General features: G+C 46.3%; 1 protein-coding gene across 1 annotated transcript in view; it reads left to right on the plus strand.

Moving 5' to 3' along the window:
* Nucleotides 1-19,394, plus strand: part of GPC1 (glypican 1) — a 138,269-nt gene that overhangs the window by 63,443 nt on the left and 55,432 nt on the right. Inside the window, exon 2 of the mRNA XM_015870921.3 lies at nucleotides 6,118-6,276. Within this exon, the coding sequence (XP_015726407.1) occupies nucleotides 6,118-6,276 (159 nt within the window). The remainder of the gene's footprint in view (nucleotides 1-6,117; nucleotides 6,277-19,394) is intronic.

Genomic DNA, 19,394 nt, shown 5'->3' on the forward strand with positions numbered 1-19,394 from the left:
ATAGCCCTGTGTGAGCTCTGAGGATAGATGAGGAGCTCATTGGGGTTATCTACTGTGTCTTGGTAGCTGGGAGGATCAGATGGAGGCACAAAAGGGGGAGCGATGGCACAGGCTTCACCCGTGCAGGGGTGGAAGGCAGCATATTGAATTCCTTCTGCTGCAGATCTCTTGCATGCAGCAACCAGAGACTTCTGCAGGCTTCAGACTCATTCTTCTACGTTCTGCATCAGCTGTGTGATTTTTGTCCAGCCTGAAGTCTGCAATTCATGTTCCCACGAGATGACCCTGTAGCTCACATTTCCTGTCATAGTGGCTTAAGCTGTAGGAAAGGCCTCTGCTGTTTTGCTGCCCATCAAAACCTTTGGGACATGAAGCAATACCTGGTGATAAACTGAGTGTTTCTAGACCTGACAAAGCTTTTAGTTGCAACGTGAAAAAACCCACAGCAAACAGAACTGCCCCTGCAACCCAGCACCTTCCTGCACCCCATTGACATGCAGAGCAAAGATAAGCACTCCGGACATAAGCCGACAGCTGCATAGGAACACTCAGATTTTCACGGTGATCTGAAAAGGATGGTTTTGAATTTGTGTGGTTCAGACAATTCATTACACACACCTTTTAATGAAAAAGCAACATATTTATGGAATTCAAGGTTGACTGCCATTAAACCTAATTTCTTCAGGTTTTGGGCATAGGCATTTTGTTTTTGCAAATTCATTCGAGCTAAATTAGGCTTAGATCTGACAGTTCCATTTGTTTAATAACTATTTAAAGGCAAGTTTTTTTGCACACTAGGGAGTCATTTTCGTTCCTACCAGCAGACAGAGTGACCCTGATAATTTAATAAAAAGACCCTTCCTTTTTGGACCAAAACCCTTCTCAAGTTCCTGTCCTGGATTATAATGCCTGAAAGCTGTTGCTGCTGGATTTGGGTTTTTTGGTTACTCGGGAATAAGCCGAAAGCTATCGCCTCTTAAAGAACTGCATCTTTAGTCTTAGTTCAGTGCCTTTTAGATTGCTCTTCTGGACTGCTCCCTCCTGCAGCAAACTGGGAGAAAAGCTAGCAGAACATCTGGGAGGAAACTGAAAAACATCAGTTAATGAATTGCTTTGCCTTTTATGTACTAACATATCTATGTTGTTACGAATGAAACTACATCTGATAAGAGCAATAGGTTTCCAGTTTGATCTTATTTTAGTTTGCAGAAAACTGAGAATAAAAAGGCCCTTTGTTCAAAGAAGAAAAAAAAAAGAAATAAAGCAGAACATCTGGCAAGAAGCTGATGTGCTCAGGACTGCTCTGAAAGGGGCTGTCAGTGATGGATTATGACAAACAACTTCAGTTCGTCCCCACAAGCGTTATGCAAAGAGACAGGATAATTCTTCCCTTGTCTGAGATTCTTTTAAAGGGTTTCCTGCTTTTCAGAGAAAGGGAAAGAGCGCAACAGTCGGCTCCCTGTGCATTCCTCCTCAATCCCCGCAACTGCTCTGATCTGAACTGAAAGCTTCTTTCAAGGCTGATTTATTTGGAGAATGCTAATTGCAGGCCGTGGGGTGGCTCCCCTGATGAAGCCTCTCGGGGCGGATCAGCTCGTCCTGCAGCCAGGCAGCTCCGTGCCAGCTCCAGGGCCAGGGTGAGGCTCAGGGAGCACCGGGTTGTGGTGTGCTCTATCGGAGCTGCGATGTGGAGGTCCTCACTTGTGGTATACGTGGATTTGGCCCTAGAGCCAAATTCTTTCATTCCTCTATCCAACCACCAAAAAAGATATTTTCTACTGCAAATTATAAGGCCTTTCCTACTTTGTCCTTAAACACAGACTTGGCTTGCTGCACCCTGCACTGATTTGTGCTGCGTGTGCACGGCTGTGATTGAGAGGGAGAGCCAAGCGCCTGCGGCGAAGGGCACGTCCAGGCCCCGAATGAGAAACCGGGAGCAGTTTGTTCATTCAGAGTGACACTCCCCAACCCCAAAGGAGCAGTGAGTGGGTAAACTGCTTTCGTGCAGAGCGCTTCAGGAAGAATCACGTCTGTTGTCAGCGCTTGTGACATTTTCTCTGTTCCCTTCCTTTGGGCAGTTTGCCACAGAAACATGCACTGATGACATTAGGATTCTCAAACTGTCATTTCTGAAGGCGTTCTTATCTACTCTGCACTTAATATTTGTCCAGGACATGTAGGTGGCTCTTTCTTCTCTGTTAATTAACTTTTTTTTGCTCGTGTTTGCCTGCCTTATAAATTCTTCTGACATCGGGGTCTAGGATTAAACAAATTGATACCACGCTTGCAGTGTGTGAGCGTGACACTGAGCTGACAGCTTGGAGTCTTAGCAATTTAAATGCACTAACGGAGCAGATAGGAGGAAATTCCCATCCAGCCTTACACACACACACACACATCCCTTCTCTCCCTGAAAGCCACACTCCTGGCCTGAACAGCTGCAAGACAGAGTGGGCCTCTGCCTGCCTGGGGTCTTTTGCTTGAGGGTGCCAGCTGTAGTATTCCTCAGAAATACCAGCATCTCTTCACTGTGTCAGAGCTTCATTGTAATGCAGTTATGGAGCAGCGCTGACCTGGTACGGAGCCAATTCCCTGCAGCAGCCAGATTGAGCTGTCTTATTTGGTTAACAGTGTTTTGATAGTTTATTAAGTCTTGGTAGGAGTTGAAAGGTAAAGAGTGGAGTGAGCAAATCTTACAGATTATCTGTCCTTGCATTTTCACTTGTTGGGTATAATCCTGGCTGGAATGATGGGCTGTGTGAACATGCATTCATGTTTTGCTGTGGTGTTGTCTTAAGGCACGGTTTGCTGTTGTTATCACCGATGTTTTCTTTATCTGGCACAAAAACATGAGTTCATCTCGGGTAGCACAGGCTGTCTGGTCAACCATCAGGTGGTAAAACATGAAAGTGGCACATCCTTGTCCACTGCTGTTGCTCAGAGCAGGGAGGAACATGGCTCTGTGCCTTTTAATCAGATTTGGAAGGTTTCCTATGCAGCTCTTCATATTTGGGCCTGCCATGACTCCACGTGCAACGTGAAGCCAAACAGACCAATACTCTTAGCACACAACTAGAAGATATATCTCCTATTTTGCCCACAGGTAACTGCACAGCAAGGAAACGGGCTGCACAGTGCTGAGCTGACACCAGCCTTTGCAGTGCAGGAGACTTCCTGAGTTGTGCTCCCCTTAATGGAGCAACATGACTTTCAGTTCAGTCTGATGCTGGCAGTTGCTGTGAGAGCAGCTGCTCCCTGTCTACCTTACACAGATGCTTGGTGCAGAGGGGCTGGGAAGAAGCTTGGCAATGGAGCAGTAGGGGTCGGTTTGGGTCTAGGAGCAAGAGAAGAGTTTCTGGAGCAGTTTGGAGAATTGGGTGGGATGAAAATTACAAATAAGAGGGAAGAGTCACAATTAATTTATTGCAGCCTGGAATAAATTATTCCTTCCGGAATTTATTTTTGTAATAATTTGCATTTAGATACTCTCAATACATCCAAATAACCCCCAACCTTCTGCAAAAATTGTGATAAATACCATTCCCTGCATCATGTAGATATAGATATAGAAATAGCACTGTTTCCATGGCTAACTTGAGCTGAGAGCTCTCAGTGTTGCCTTTAGACCCCTGGGCCTGCTCTTCTCCCTGCAGGGCAGCCTGCCTGGGGCTGAGCTCCACTAAGTCAGTGGTGTGTGCAGCAGGGCTCTTCCTGTGGGCCCTGGCACAAGTGGTGAAGTGATTTGATAGTTGGCACTCTCAAACAGAGTCATGAATATGATAGACAAAGTGTTCTGCTGACAATGCCAGCTGAGAAGGTATCTGAAGGACAATCAAGGCCTGTAGCCAGACAGTGTGATATTTTCTTGTCCTCAAGAAAGGAAGAGAGGAAGAGTGCACTGTGTCTTGCAGATTCACTGCCTGCAGAACATCTCCAGCTCTCCATAGATATCTACAGATCATCTTCAGCCAAGTGAACCCAGAGGTATTTATAGTGCACTGTCAGCAATGACATAATGTTGAGTTAGCAAACAAATGAACTTTGAAATACAGGGAAAACAAAAATACATTCTAGAGTATGTTTGTTTTGAAATCAATTTAAAGAAATGTTGAAATAATAGGAGCAAATCCAGGGTGGGTTGGGTTAAAAAGCAAAGCAAGAGAAGCAGAGCTGTAAGGCTTTTTTTGTACACACCAAGGCAGGCATACAAAGAGAAATGAGGAAAACTTAGCTCCCCACTGAGATAAAATGCTGTGGTGCCGAGTACCCTACAAACACCTCCTGTAGAAAGCTAATATAAATGTTGCATCAAAAGGAATTAAGGCTGCTCTGAATTTAATCTTTTATTTATTTATTTAATTTAAATATCAGTTTGATTCCATAAGTTGTGTAAAATTAAGCAGTTTTAGCTGAGTTTGCCTCTTCCCTTTCTGTCTTTCCCCCCACTTTCTCTGCTCTCCATTGGCTGCAGGCTGTGTGATGCTGTGTTAGCGGAGCAGTGCTGGACGGCTGCCACTGCTGGAACACACCCGGCGCTTCAGGCTGGGGTGGGAGCATGAAGGATTTTGTCTGCTCATGTGACACTGTAATCACGTCACACTGTAATTAGCAGACCTCAAAATCATGCTGCTCCTCCTTGTTGGTGGGCGTGTAGGGTGCAGCACAGAGCCCTCTTGGGGCCCTGCCTCCAGGGCAGGCATGGTTCTGCCCAGGCTGCAGCTCCCAGGCATGAGGCCGCAGGCTGCAGACCTGCCCCAGGCTCCTGGCCTCCTGTCTTCTCCCTTTGTTTCTGGAGCCCATTGTTTGCTCCCTGCAGTTCCAGACTTGATGGGCTGGTGTGAGCTGAGGCATCTAATGCACACTGGGTGCCTCTGTACCATGCTGGCCAGCAGCAGGCCACAATTTGAAGACTGGAGCTGTGAGAGAAGTTTGGGTTTTAAGCTACGGACTGCTTGACCCATATGGAGCAGCAGCACTGGCACTGGGCCTGCAGCCAGTCAGACCTGCAGACAGTGCAGCCCAGCAGGTCCTGTTGTGCTCCTGTTCCTCTGGAGCCTGAGTGTTCCCGAGCAGGCTCAACTCACATGCTTGCACGTTGTTCTGGAGCTGTCTGCCAGGGAACCCAGTGCCAGCCAATGCAAGCTCCTGAACGGTTTCTGCCTCAAACACATCAGCTCTCCTGTCAGAATGGCTTCTGGGCTGCTAATTACATGGCTTTGACAAGGGGAGGACACATGGCCAATGTTAAAGACCCTTTAATCTGAGACATGCATTTGCTAAGGGCTCTGGGCTAGAAATAACTCAGGTCTTCAGTGGGGAAACTCTGGGACTGTGCAGGTTCAGCTGTTGATGCACATAAGATAAAATGTAATTTTAAACATTCGTTTAAGCTATGACATTAAGACAGCAGTCCTGTAAAACTGCCAGCAAAATCAGCAGTCCCAATAAATCTATGTTCTTTGCAGTTGGTTCATTGCAATGTGGACTTGAAACAAGGGCTTGTTTGTTTTATTATTATTATTCTTTGAAAGAAATAACCGTGGTGTTTGATTTTGTTCAAATGCACACTTGTTGCTGGACAAGGAGAAGTGTTAGGTGTGTTTTCAGGTGAATGTCTCTTTGTTTGTGAGGACTCTCAAGAACTTCAGCAATTGTTTTCAGAGTGTTGCTGGGTCTGCCTATGCAAATGGTTGCTTTTCCAGAATAAAGAGATTGAGGAGGGTCAGAAGGAACTTCTGTTCTGAAGAGTATTTCAATTTAACATCCATGTCACTTTACCTTTCCTGTCCTTCCTTATAGTTTTCTAGTTCCTTGTAGTTATATTGCTATATAGTTCCTTATACCCTTATGCAGACGGGGTGGGAGTTACTTGTATTTCTATTTTCCTTGCCCGCCGCATGGATTTTATTGCCTTCACTTTTCCTTCCCTCACAGTCCAGAATGAGAAGATTTCTACCTGCATTCAGACCAACTGCTATAGTAATGCAGGATAACTGCAATTAATGAGTTGATGCATAATGCAGGCCAGGTTATCAGGGAGTCGGAATGTTTTTATGCTGAGGTCATCTGGGATGAAATCCAGAGCTGGCCACTCAACTATGTGTTCTCTCACTTTAGGGGAGCACCTGCGAATCTGTCCGCAAGGCTACACCTGCTGCACCAGTGAGATGGAGGAGAACTTTGCAAACAAAAGCCGAAGTGAATTTGAAGCCATGATGAAAGAGGCCGGCCGCTCTGTGCAGACCATCCTAACGGCGCAGTACAAAAGCTTTGACAGTAAGTGAAACTGCTCTGTTCACCTCCTGCTCAGGTCCCAGTCACTGCAGTATTCATGATGGATATGAATTTCTCTGCATCTCATTCAGTAGTTTGTCCAAACTGTTGACCTTCAATAGCAATTGTACCACAGACTGTTTTTGAAAGGACGAGTCGTTTTGAGAGCTCTGTTTCAGTGAGGCCATTGCAGGAGGCTGGCAGGCACTTGTGCCATCAAATTGTGTCCTTTGGCACAGATGCAGCTTTTACAAGCATAATGTAATCTGGTCTTACCACACAACAGCATAACATTGGAGGTACTGATGTAAGACTTGGCATGAGAAGCAGAAGACTACAGTAAAGGTGACTGGATTATGTATAAGGAGGTTTGGATTGTTCTTGTTTTCTCCATTTATATTTCAGTTAAGGTTCAGTTCCTGTTAGATGTTTATACCTTTAAGTTTTGCACAAGCATATATGAAAATGGTATATGGGAGCAAAGAACTTAGAGGCCATTGCACTTAAGCAGTGGTAGGCAGGCATGCTCTCCAAAGCACAGCATCCCTTGTAGTGTGCTAAGCAATGGCCAAGGATAGCTCTCTTACTTTTATTGTTCCCTGAAGAATACATTTTGTAGTGCACAGAAAGCCTCAAGGCCTTGGAAGCCTCTGGAAATAAATGGTTTATTAGCAAAATTGAGATGACCTATGATTCAGAGACTGTATCCATTATCAGATTTTGAAGAAGGTCAGGCATTTAAAATCACGGTCCTCCTAACTTTATTAGCAGTCATCATATGGAGTTACCATGAGAAGAATAGGAATTGAGAAGAAGCTGTAATAGCCAGATAGGTGGGACTGGAAATTTCAAACAGTACATAATAGATCTAAAGAAACAAACCTGACCTTCAGGGAGCTGATAACCAAGATTAAGTGCTTTTGCACTGAATAGAAAGAAAAGACAGTGCATCTCTGCAAAATGCATTGTAGCTGTGTGGCTAGGATTGACCACAGCAAAGGTGTTCTTTTAAAAGCTCAAAATTAATTGATTTTCACCTTTAAAAGTGATAGCCAAGATTTTCAAAAGAGCCTTCCAATGCTGGTTGCTCAGGCTGTTTGCTGAATGAGAACTGCTGCTGAGCACACTTGCCCCTCTGGCCTCTCACAGAGGCTAATACAGAAAGTCCACCAGCTTCAGCGCCCTCTCCATTCTCTGCCTCTTGTGAATTTTGGCTGGATCATCTGCTCTTTATTTTTGCCCCAAATACTCAAAAGAACAGGCTTGTACCTGTCTTGTGAAAGAGGGTGTAAGTCTTGATGGAAAGCTTTGAGGGTTATATTATCTAGTGAAAGACTGGTTTAACTTCAGTGTAATGCTTTGGTGGATCAATAGTAATAACAGCAAAAGAATAATGGTATGCAAAAAGAAGCATCTCAGGGAGGGATGCTTATGTTGAACGCCGATTAGAGCTGTGAGGGCTTTCCTTATTAATAGTATGTTTGAAAAACAGCCATTAATTCCTGTGGTGCGCAGCCATGTTTGTTGTTTTTGTTGTTTTTTACAGCATCAAACAATGTAAGTGTTCAATAAGTAAAGCATTGCTGTAACAGACCGTAATGCACAGATCATTAGTGTTTTGCAGTGGAAATAACCTCACTTGAGCCCTCAAGGCCAGGAAGATGTTTCCTGCTCCCATTATACCTTTTTCAGTTTGATTAACTATGCTTGCAGTCAATATAGAGCTTATGATTTATGCAAGACACCGTTTTTTTAAAAGCATTCATCATGTTGTGTTTTTGTTTCAAGCAGGAGTTTACCTACACGTGGTTTTTTGCTTGGTTTTCTTTAGCTCCTGTATAACTGGTTTAAAATTAAGGTAGTTCTGCCGACAGGTCAATGAAATCACAGTAACTGCTGCAGCAAAATAGTAGAAACCACCTATTTTTCAGTTGATGTTAACCTTACACTTAGCTGAGACATTTTGTGGGTAGTGCTGTAGTCCTCTTCTGTAGAGGATTTATTTTAACTCACAAGTTCTTTCTAGACTAGAAGTAGACTTTCTAGGCACTACATGCTAGGTTTTGTTGCATCTCCTTATCAGCAGCTTCTGTGGCCAAGTGAGACTTTTCATTGCCTTTGTTTTTGATTTATTCCTAGGTCTGATTTTAATATCACAGTGCTTGTGGGTTGCACTCTAGAAAGGGTTTTTCCATTCCACTTTCTCCGTGTCCATGTTTGGCCTTTTAGGGGAGAGCGCAGCTTTTGAGATTGCAGAGGTGTCAGTGCATGGCTTGTCTTTGTTTGCAATTTGGTTTGGCTGCAGAAGGACTTGGCCAAACCAAACTGGCCCCTGGATGGGGATGTCCACCCCTCCTTGTAGTATTTGCATCCTAGAAGTCTAATTATTTATTTAGGTGTGGCACACTGAGCTGTAGGCCTGGAGCTGTCTATCTTCTTCAGATTCACCAGAGCAAATCTTACTTTTGTAATCTCACTGCTGATCATGGCAATAATATCCACTCGCAGATTGCTCTGAAGCTCCAGTGTAAAAATATCAAGCCCACAGCAATATGCTTCTGAAGTAGTGTTCTTAGCACTGGTGTTCAACATTTGGCTTCAGAAGGTAATTTGTCCTGCTGGTGGGGATCTGCAAAGCTCCAGGTTAGCAGTGGGCCTATTTTCAGAGCTGTGTGTTTGTTGCACAATTATCATCTGTAGTTTTGGCTGCTTTTGGGACAGTCTCTTTGTGTCTGAGAGCGAGATCTCCTTTATCTCTTACAAGGTACTTTTAGAGAAATGGTACACATGAAATGCAGATGATATGTACAGGCATGCATGTAAAACAGATCTGTGTGGAAGAGGGTTCTGCAGTTTGATGGCTTTCCCTCCATAGCAGAGGGCAGTTGCCTGCTGGGATGCCCTTCCCCCGGGATCTGCCAGAGCTAAATTTAAAGTTTAACAGCCTACAGTTTTGCTTGTCTGCTTACCAGAGCGTTGTTTTGCTTCAGTTTGGTTAGCAGGATCTGGGGCATCCAATTTGAGCTCTGCATACAGTCATTGGCTTGCTGTTAACCTTTTAGTTGAAAGCGCTGCTTTGCTCTACAGCCAATTGTTTTTAATATAATAAGGAAAGAAAAGAAAAAAAAAAAAAAAAAAAGAAGAAGAAGAAGAAGTAGAAAAAACCCACAGATCCGAGGCATTGAAGGCATATGCTTTCTATAAGCAAGTGCTAGGGCAAGTGTGGAGGTCTGAGCAGTGCACTGCATTGGCAGGGCGAGGTGTGCGGCTGCTCTGTTGGTGCTGATGTCCTGGGGCTCAGCTGGGGGCTGCGGTTGGGTTTGGGCAGAGTTTGGGAAATATTTCGTAGCCCTGTCAGTCCCAATGTTGGGAACTTTCAATGTGTGATATAATGTGATAAGCAAGATACTTGGGCAAGCAACTTTGCTCTGTCAGGGATTTCAGGAGGCGGCTGAGAGCTGAACCAGGCCCCCTCTGCTGGCTGCAGAGATGGAGCTCATCTCTCTAATGCCATCACATCTTGTGTTGTGCCCAGAGTGAGTTACAAACATCAAGAGCATTTGGGGGAACTTGCATAGGAAAATTAGCTTTTTTTCCTGTGACGCAGGGGCTGCAGGCTGAAAGAAACAGGGTTGTTCCTCTGCCACCCGTGAAGGTTCTCTTGTTGGGACAAGGTCCTCGCCTGTCTGTCCTCTCCATTTTCCCCCACTTTAGTTACTTTTTAATTACATTGTGATACTGTGCCAATCTTTTCTTCCTCATTTTGGTGGGTGTAGCACTCCCTGTGTGTCTAAAAGCTGTCACAAACTCTGGGATTTCTAAGCTGTAGTGTTCAGTCACGAATTAAAATGCAGGCAGGTGTCCGTCGGAAAGCTGATATCACACAGAAACTTCCATCATTTCGAAGGCTGGTAGCTGCAAATTGCCTGTATTGAAGCGCAGGCTGTGCAGCTAATTAACATAGCTTGAGAGCTAAAGAGTGTCTTTGCTAGAGTTTGGAAGGTAAATTTATTTATCGCTGCTGGGAGTGCTTGAGAGTAGTGGCCAGGAGATTATGTAGCTCACTCCTGCTGCTGGCTGCTAAAGTGGCACTGCAGAATCCAGACCAGAGTCTGAATGTGGTGCCTGTTTTACTCACATGATGAGAACCAAACCTCGCCAGCCCAAAATTGTAAAGGCATCCAAATTTGATGTCTCTCACACTAAAAGATCCAAGAGCTGCAGGAATGCTCTGTGCAAGAAATGGGTGACAATCAATGGAAGCAGTGCACAGCTGGACCACAGGGACCCGCAGTGCTTGCATCAGGTAACTCCACAGAGTGTTTTCTGCACCTCCATCACAGCCTGGCATGGCATTTGACGCCAGAGGAGCCACCCACATCCCCCTCACCCCTGACAGCAGCACCGACTGCACCCTGGAACCACAACTGGGACTCAGATCCATTTCTTCTGACCTGTAAGCCCCTAATTAGCCGGACTGCTCTTCTTGGGAGAGCCCTAATTGCTCTTTTTGTGGTAGTTCTCCCATGCCAAGGCCTTGCCTTTGTGGTTTGTGTGCATGGGCTCAGCTGTGCAGGACAGCCAACACCCACATCCCCAGCAGACTGGAAGTGGCTGGACATTCCCATGGGCAGCAGCTCAGCAATATTTGCTGACGTGCCAGGGGTTGTTCCAAACACAGGCCTTGCATCAGCCTGCTGTTGTCCTCGTGGCTGAACATCTGAGCCAGCAGTCAGTCTTCACCTCTGCTGTGTACGTGCTCAGCACTGAATTTTGCTGACAGCCTGGGGTGCAGGGTTTGCTACAGCTGCCCAGCTCAGAGCACCAATAGCTGTTCTGTTCCCACTGCTGCGTGGTGCTTGGGCAACATCAGTCTGCAGAAGCCTAGTTCTCCCCAGCTTTCACTGCAGGACTCACCAAAAGAGCTTGGACAAAGGACTGCACAAGGCGATCCCTTTGGCTCCCCTGAACTTCCTGCCCTTGGAGTTGGTTTGGGGAGGAGGTAGAAGGAGGTAGAAAGCAAAGTGAATATCCCCTGACCTGGCGGGGTCCCTAGGTGGGTCAAGGATGGAGGAATGGATAGAGGGTTCCCTTGGCTGCCTCCCTAGGAGGAAGGCAGAAGGTGCCCACATTTAAGTCCTCCTTTATTTCCATCAAGGAGCCACCTTAAGAAAGCCGTAGCACAGGGCAGGATGGGTGGTAGTCCTGCCATCATGCCTGCAGAAGGAAGATGCTTTCATGTGTGGTGCTCAGCCTCCCATTGTGTATTTATGGTTTGCTGGAATGGGGCGCGGTGTCTATCAAGGCTCATTCCTGGGCTCAGCAAGATTAATCCTGACAGCTCAGTGCCTTGGGGAGGCAAACACTTAGGCTCACCTGTAACAGCTCCAGCACCTGGGCTTTTCTCTCCCCTTACAGCCACTTCTCATCTAATCTGCAAGGCTCTGTCGTGTGCTGCAGGGCATATTGCAATATACGTGCAGCACTTTGCTCAACAGATGGCACAGGCACGGTATTTTCCTTTAAAAAAGGATAAGAACAACACGAGCCAGTGGTGCTGGCTGGGACAGGAGCGCAGCACTGGGCTGCCTGCTGCAGCGACATGCACACCACAAAGCAAAGAGCCGTTTTCATCCCTGCATGAGTCAGAGAGTAGAAAAGTAGATCAGGCATCTCAGTTTCAACAGCTGTCACAGTATTTGTCGCACACCAGAGAAAGCTGCCGCTGCACTGAAAACAGGGAAATGCACATCCCTGGGGGGACATGAAGGAAAGCACCTGCTCTTCCAAGATACAGGATGACACTGACGTGTTTTGTGAGAAATTAGTGATGACCTGGTAGAATTCCAGAAAAATCATTGGCGGAGTTTGTTTCACCATTGATGAATCGATGGATGAATCTCTCTGAAAACCTCTGATTTCACCCAGTTAGCAGTCAGTCAGCCAAACATTTATGGTGCGTGCTGGCTGCTGCCTTCACTATCAGGTGGTGTCCCACAGCGGCTGGGGGTGGCCCGGGTAGGCTGGTGCTGAGGGTAATTCCCCACAGCTTGACGTGATGCACTTCTCTGTTGCTGGTACAGTGAGTGCACCAAGTGCTGCAGAGGCGAGGTGCTGTCCCAACTTACACATCAGCACACACAATAAGCTTGAAACTGTGATCCTGAAATATGTGGCATGTCCGGACACAGGAGGCTCTGCTGTTTTCAGTGCTTCGAGATATCTGTTCTCATTTGAGCTGATAGAAGTACTTTGTTCTCTCTTAACCAGAAATGTTTGCAGCAAATTGTTGATTCTGCCTTAGAAGTTACTGACACTTTGATACAGCCAAGAAGCTTCTTGTTGCTGTAAGGCTCAACATCTGTGCCAATGACTTTAAAAAATAATAATAATAATTCAGATTTAGGTGAATGGACCGTGGAGAATGTACATCGTGCAATAGGTTTGTACCAGAGATGGGAACAGAGCCCGAGCCTCATGACTTCTGATAAGGTTCTGGAGTACCAGCAGTCCTTCTAGTCCATTAAGTGTCATTATCTTCTTCTTGTAAGAGAGCAAAACACTTCTAGTCACCCCATCTCTTACAAGAGCTCATCATATTTCCATGCATTTGTTCTCAGCGCCTTCACTCTAGGAAGAAACAGGCACTGGCTCTGAAGGCTCCTTTGGCCTCTGGTGGGAGTGAGCTCTGTGTGAGGCCCCTTCCATAGTGGACGCAGTGATCAAAGCCCTGTGGGAAGTCTGCAGCCAACCTGTACAAATTGGTGCAAGAATGCAGCAGAGCTTTGTGGCACGTGGCATGCTGTGTGATCAGGGGTGTTGGGCTGACTTTTAGGGATCAGCATGGCTAACAGCAGTACTAGTGGAAGCTTGAAGGTGCTCTGTGCTTACAGAAACTGGGCTGAGAACTGATTTATACGCAGCGAGAGTGGAAGGTAACCCCACTGTGGGGTAAAAAGAGACTAGATGCCTTCACTGACAAACATTTCACCTCTGCATCTGCTGTGGCTGCTCACAAACACATCCCCTCTCCCCTCTCTTCTGTTCTTAATTTCCTTCCTTCAGTCCAGCAGTTTGAATGCTGTAATGGGTGCCAGGCTTTTTCCAGTGCCTCACTTCCCTTCCAGGCTGTGCCAGAGCTTTTTGGTTCCATTTCTTGTGTTTCCTGAAATTAGCCAGGTTAGCAGGAAAAAGAAATAAGGATTCTTTTTCTTCCTCAGAAGCACATTTTTATCAATCACCTCATTTTGTTTTCGCATGCAGTGCAGGAAATGTTGTCTCTGCTTGTTGTAACTACATCTCCAAGAGGGATGCGTACATTTTGGCATTGATTGCTACACCTGCTGCTTATAACAACAGCTTTAATCTCTTTCCCTGGATCAGCATGTAAGGGCTGCCAGATGATACCCTGAAACAAAATTAATAGGGAAAACCATCGTAAAGAGAGTCATGAAATTTGCTTGGATTTTCATTCTTATGCAAAGGTAAGGGCTGTATTCTACAGAGGAGCTGAATACGATAGTATACTTGTATGCTGAGAGGTAAACAGTTTGTTCACATGGCTTGAGAGTGCCATGGGTTTCTAGCTGAATGTGGATGCTGCATAGCAGCTGTTTTTAAGCAGAAATGAAGCTCTGAATGAAGTGGAAGTTGGATATAAAGCAAAACAGTTTTGCTCTGAATACTGAAGCTTTGACTTTGTTCCTGGTGATGTTTTGCAAGTAATGCATTAGTAGGCAACATGGGGAGACCACCTCTGCTCTTCAGTACAGGCAGCCCCAGGTTCCTCCTCTCCTGGAGCCAGCGGTGATCCGATTTGCTTGTGAAATGCAACCTCTGCTTTATTGTTGCTAAAAATGAACAAAAGTCCTCTAGGACTCACAAATGCCAACAGAAGTATTATAGGGCAGCATGCGGGTTTGGGCGGCAGCAGGTTGTGAACAGTGGCTTCCCAGTCCCACCACATGCTGCCTGTACCAGCCGGGGACCATGAGCTCCCAGCTGGTGATCACTGCCAGCAGCTCTCCCCAGGTCTGCAGCTGGTCTGCCTGGGCTGGCAGGGGGCAGAGACAGGAGCTGCCAGCCCGGACAGGGCTGTTGTGGGTCAGGAGTAATGCATTTACACATGCACATGTCCCATGCAGCCTGTCCTCCCTGCATAGAATAACACACAGCGATGATCTGCTCTTTGCTGCACTGGTGACATCTGAGGGCAGAAGCCTCCAGTTTGTCCTGGTTTGCTGTAAGATCCCTGTTTGCAAAATCCATCTAAAAACTCCACGAGGTGAAAGACTGAACAGATTTTTTGTGCAGCCTCAGCCTGCGCCTCCTGCTCTGGTGCTGCTGTGCAGCGATGCTCCCTCTTCAATGATGTGATCCTAGGCTCCTTTTTTCCCAGTCCCCTGGCTTCTTGCAGGGCATATGATAGATGGTGCCTGCTGAATCATCAGCAGTTGTTTTGTAGCACGCTGCATTATTTACTGTACAGCAGCCAAATCCTGCACTCAGTACATAATTATTAATTTCCTCGTCGGCTAATTAAAGATTGTATCACAATGCACACACATCAGGGAGCTGAATTAAGGGTTCGGGAGCAACCTGGATGTTCTCATTCCCTTACATATCTCTGCCACAAAGGCTCTGCTTTGCGGCATGGAGGCAGCATGAGGCAGTGTCCACCGCTGTGGAGTGAGCAAAGCAAAGGCAGCCAGTGGGCCGTCCTGCAAAGCACCCATCCTTGGGTTTTTCTCAGCCCCAGGAATGGTTAAGAAGTTCTGCTGTGCTTTTCCCCCCAAAATTCATCCCTCAGCAGATCTCCTGGGTGGAAGATTGATGCAGAACATGCATGGGGCGTTTGCTGTAGCTGTGTACTTACAGGTGCATTGCAGTCTGCTTGCTGGAAATTTTCATTGAGGGGGACAAGTTAAGTGAAATCTTCAAAGATCTCTTTATTTAATCACCCATTTATTGTTGATGTCTAAGAGGGAGAAGATTACATATTTGGAGAGGAGAAGCTTTGGAGGAGGCTGATGTTTTTGTTATGTGTTCCTTTGGTGTTTGGCACGGTGTGCTTGGGAGTTTCCAGCGCTATCGTAACGCTTACAGCAAATGTGCCTTGCTGGTGGGATTGTGTTTTTGTACTTCAGATGTTGCATGCATACAGGCTTAAACCACTACCCCCAGAAAACAGCTTTTCTTCACAGTTCTCTATAAACTGGATGAGTGTTTCTGCCGGAGAAATAAGAAGTGCTTTTTTGTGTTTTTTGTGAAATTCTTCAGCTGATCAGCAGAGGTCCTGGGTAGGAATGCTCTCTCATTACCAAGAGTTTAAGTGAGCTGTGAGTAGAGGTTACGTCCTTGTGCACGTTCAGAGTACCATGAAATATAATTAAAAAGATTCTGGGCACTGCAAGCATAGGAGCAACATAGGAAATAAACATTTGACCTTTCTTGCCTTTGCTCAGCAGTAAGCAGTTACTCTCTATGCTTCCTGTCTGCATTACTTACTGTGCTGGTTTAAACACAAAAGAGAACAGCCTTCTGGGTGTGCTGGAGGAGCGCTCACAATTCAGTACTTCTACGGTCTGGATGTTTTTTCTTCTCTAGAAGATGTGGTGGAAAATGCCAAGCTGGAAGCTAACAAGTACCTTTAGTTACATGGGATGGTATCATTATGAACAGGAGAGAGATTGGGAGTCTACTGTTCTTTCCTTTTTCTGACAACAAAACGAAAGAAAACAAAATGCTAATGGAGAAATGTTGTGTCTGAAGCATTTCTAGTATTTCTGTCTGAGGAAAACACTACACGTGTATCACAGCATGGGGGATCAACGGTACCATTCCTTGTTATCTGAGCCCATCGCTGTTGAGCTCAAAGCATGCCTGTAAGGCTTGCAGTGCTCTCACTGCTCTAACCACTGCTGTAAGGCTTCTTCTGGGCCGTTTCTTGCTCTGTTCTTGCCTGCAGAGCAGTGACACCTCAGGACACCTGTGCTGGGCTGTTGGAGGCAGAGATGTCCCAGGGCCTCTTTGAAGGCATGGAGTGAGAAGCAGGCCCCAAGCCTGGGCAAAACCTGATACGTCTGCTCTGCCCAGGGGAGCAGAGCCAGCCCTAGAACGTACCTCATCCAACTCACTGCTTAGAGACCAGTACCAGCCAAAATGTGGCAGTGGGAATCAACGTCTGTTACCCAAGAGGTAAGTGCTGCCTGCAGTAGGCAGAAACGAGCATCCAAAGTATAGACTCTGAAAACAAATTGGCTGGGCCTCCCAACAGCTCTGTGTGTTCCGAAATGAGCAGGCATGCTGCTGGGCCCACAGCCCTTCCTATGGGGTACAAGGCCTCTCTGCTGGGACATTAGCATGGCACGTTGCAGGGATTTGGTACACAGGCTTCTGAAACAGCTGGAGGGATGCTCCCTTGGCTGCTGGATTGGGCACGGCATGGGAAAGGGGAAAACCACCTTTGAGACTTGTGGTAAAAAAGCTGGAAAGGCAGAGTGTTAACAGGCAGCGCCTCCTGGGCAGCAGAGTTGGGAATATTGCTGCTGCGCAGGCTTCTCATTTACAGATTCTGTGCAAGCTTACTGTGCTTTGAGGATGGGGATAGGTTAACACCAGGAGAATGTATAAACAGCCCATAGCCAATCACACTTGCACACACTCAAGTCCAGCTCTTTAGAGGCAAAATCCTGGGCATCAGGGGGAAGACATTGGCAGCCAGTTGTCAGCATGGTGAGCAGCACTTACGGGGCTGGGTTACGTAGGCAAAGAGAGCAAAGAGATATTTCTTGCAAACAATAAAGGCACATTGAGAGGAGTGATATCCAGAACAACCTCAGCATAGTTTAGATTTGGTCTGTTTCCATTTTAAAAAAAAGTTCAGTGATTAATTATCTTCAAAAGGACAGAAGGGTTTGGAATCTGTGCTGCCATAGAATTTGCAGGTCTCTACGATGCAATGTGTTTTAAAAGGACAGGCATTGCTGATAGCAGAGCTATCCGTGCAGACCACATGGTTGAGTGCTGGGTTACAGCGTGCAGGCAGAGCTGTCGTTGCTGTAATTGGCTGTCTGATGTTCGTGTGTTCTGCACCAAAAGCTTCCCGAGCCACCCAGGAGGTCAGCAGACACCAACAGCACATTTTGGGCTTTTCAGTCTCCCCTGCAGTCAAAATGCTGCAGTAAATCTTTCTAATTATTTCACTCAAGTTTTGAATGTAAACCCAGACGTTTATCTCTAGAGCTGCAGATTTGGGTATTTCATAGCAGCATTAAACTAGAAATAGGGTACAGTTCCTCCATACTTTGAGAGGTTTGCAATGAAATGAAACAATCCGGAACCTAAAATCACATGCTGGAAGTTGTTTTTCTAGTGATAATAGGAATTCACTGGGTCAAGCTCAGCTGATAAAATACCTCAATTTCAGGTTGCTGCTAACAGGCAATTCAGGGGGAAGCTGTCACTCTTTGAACTGAATTTTGTTTCGATAACAAAATTACTTTGCAACACTATAAATTAGCAAAACAAATACCTAAGGAACAAATAGTGATTTCTTCTGTAGAAGAATTGCAGATCTGATGTGCAGGAGCCGTGCTCATGTTCCAAGGGCCCCACATTGCAAAGTGATGTTGCAGGCAAAGTGGGCAGTGCAAGGCCAGACAACCTGTGTGATCTCACATGGGCAGCTCCATCCCTCACACCCCCAGCACTCAAAGGCGATGCTGAATTTGGACACCAAATGTAAGCCTCCTGTTTTTAACATCTTGAAGGACCTCCAGCTATTACAAAAATCCAGCTGACGGGATCAAGATGCATTTCATGCGTGCAGTAAATAATAAAATATTCATCTGAACCTGAAAATAGATAATTATTTTTTTCTCAGCTCCTGCTTCAGGGAAGCTAAATGGTCAATTCCCAGACAAAATGATGCAGCTTTTAAGTGACGAGCATCAAAGACCATCTGGTTTTAAGATGTTGAAAAGACACTGCAAATGTTCAGGTAGTTAGCTTTGGATGATATAATTCTCGGCTTAATTTAAATCCTGTAAAGACTGAACTAATGCATATATCCTAAGGAGTAATTGCTTTGAGGTAGTGGAAAATACCATCTCTTCTTCATTCAAAGTTTGTGGTTGGGCTGATAGAATAACGTTTTGGGGTTACCCTGGGCTCTTCAGTGGCCATGCACAAAAAGTTCTCATCTCACCCTTTGTGCAGGAGGAGCTGCATGATGTGGGCTGCTGGTGCCAGGTGTCGGCAGCTGCACTGCCTGTGATGAGTTGCCTAGCTCACAGGCAGGGTTGGGACAGCAATCTGTTGTTTCTTAGACAAGTGGGGTACTGCTGCCTTGGGGCAGGCTGGCTCTGTTTGCTTTTGGGAAGCTTGGTGTTCCAAACAGACATTGCTGTTTGTAGGCAGCATTCAGACAGATGCTGAGTGCAGAAGGCAGCAGCCCGCTGCTTCTGGTGCTCTGTGAGCAGGAGGCTGGCACGTTGGCATGTCCATAGTCAGGGTTGGGCAGAGAGCTGGGAGAGCCCTGAAGGAGGATGGAATTTTCCCTCCCCTGGCGGGCAGGCTGTGTGGGCACTGTGTGCAGTACGGCATGGCTGCCCAGCCACAGCCAGGTGCTCAGTGAGGTGCATAGGGCAGAAGTCATCTGCTGCTCTGTGGGAAAAGCAATCGGGAGCACGGAGCTAAGTAAGAGATTTGGTAGATGAATTTGCAGAGCCTTTTGAGAGTAAACTGAGCTGAAGTGAAGCAGAGCCTGCTGAAGGACTTGCATCCTCAAGCTGCAGCTGAAAGCTGCTGACAGAGCTGTGCGGACAGAAGGGAATGAGGACGTGATTTTTACCTTATCTCATTTCCTCACCCTTGAACAGCATGAGACTAAATCAAAAGGGAAGAGGTGGTCCAGAAATGAGCCCCCAGCCACAGCTGTGGGACTCTCAGGACTGCTTCCCTGCTTCACTGAAGATGTCCTTTGTGATTTTAGGGACGAAGTGCAGGCTCAGTGCCAGAAAAGTCATGGGGCAGCTAATCCCATTTATCTCACTGGCAGGCCCCTAAATATCCCTGATGTTCTGAGCCCAAGACTGTAATAGGACTTTCCCAGCTCCCAC

Source organism: Coturnix japonica, chromosome 12 (assembly GCF_054131305.1).
Source record: "Coturnix japonica strain WE chromosome 12, WE-NBRP24, whole genome shotgun sequence".
Lineage (NCBI taxonomy): Eukaryota > Metazoa > Chordata > Aves > Galliformes > Phasianidae > Coturnix > Coturnix japonica.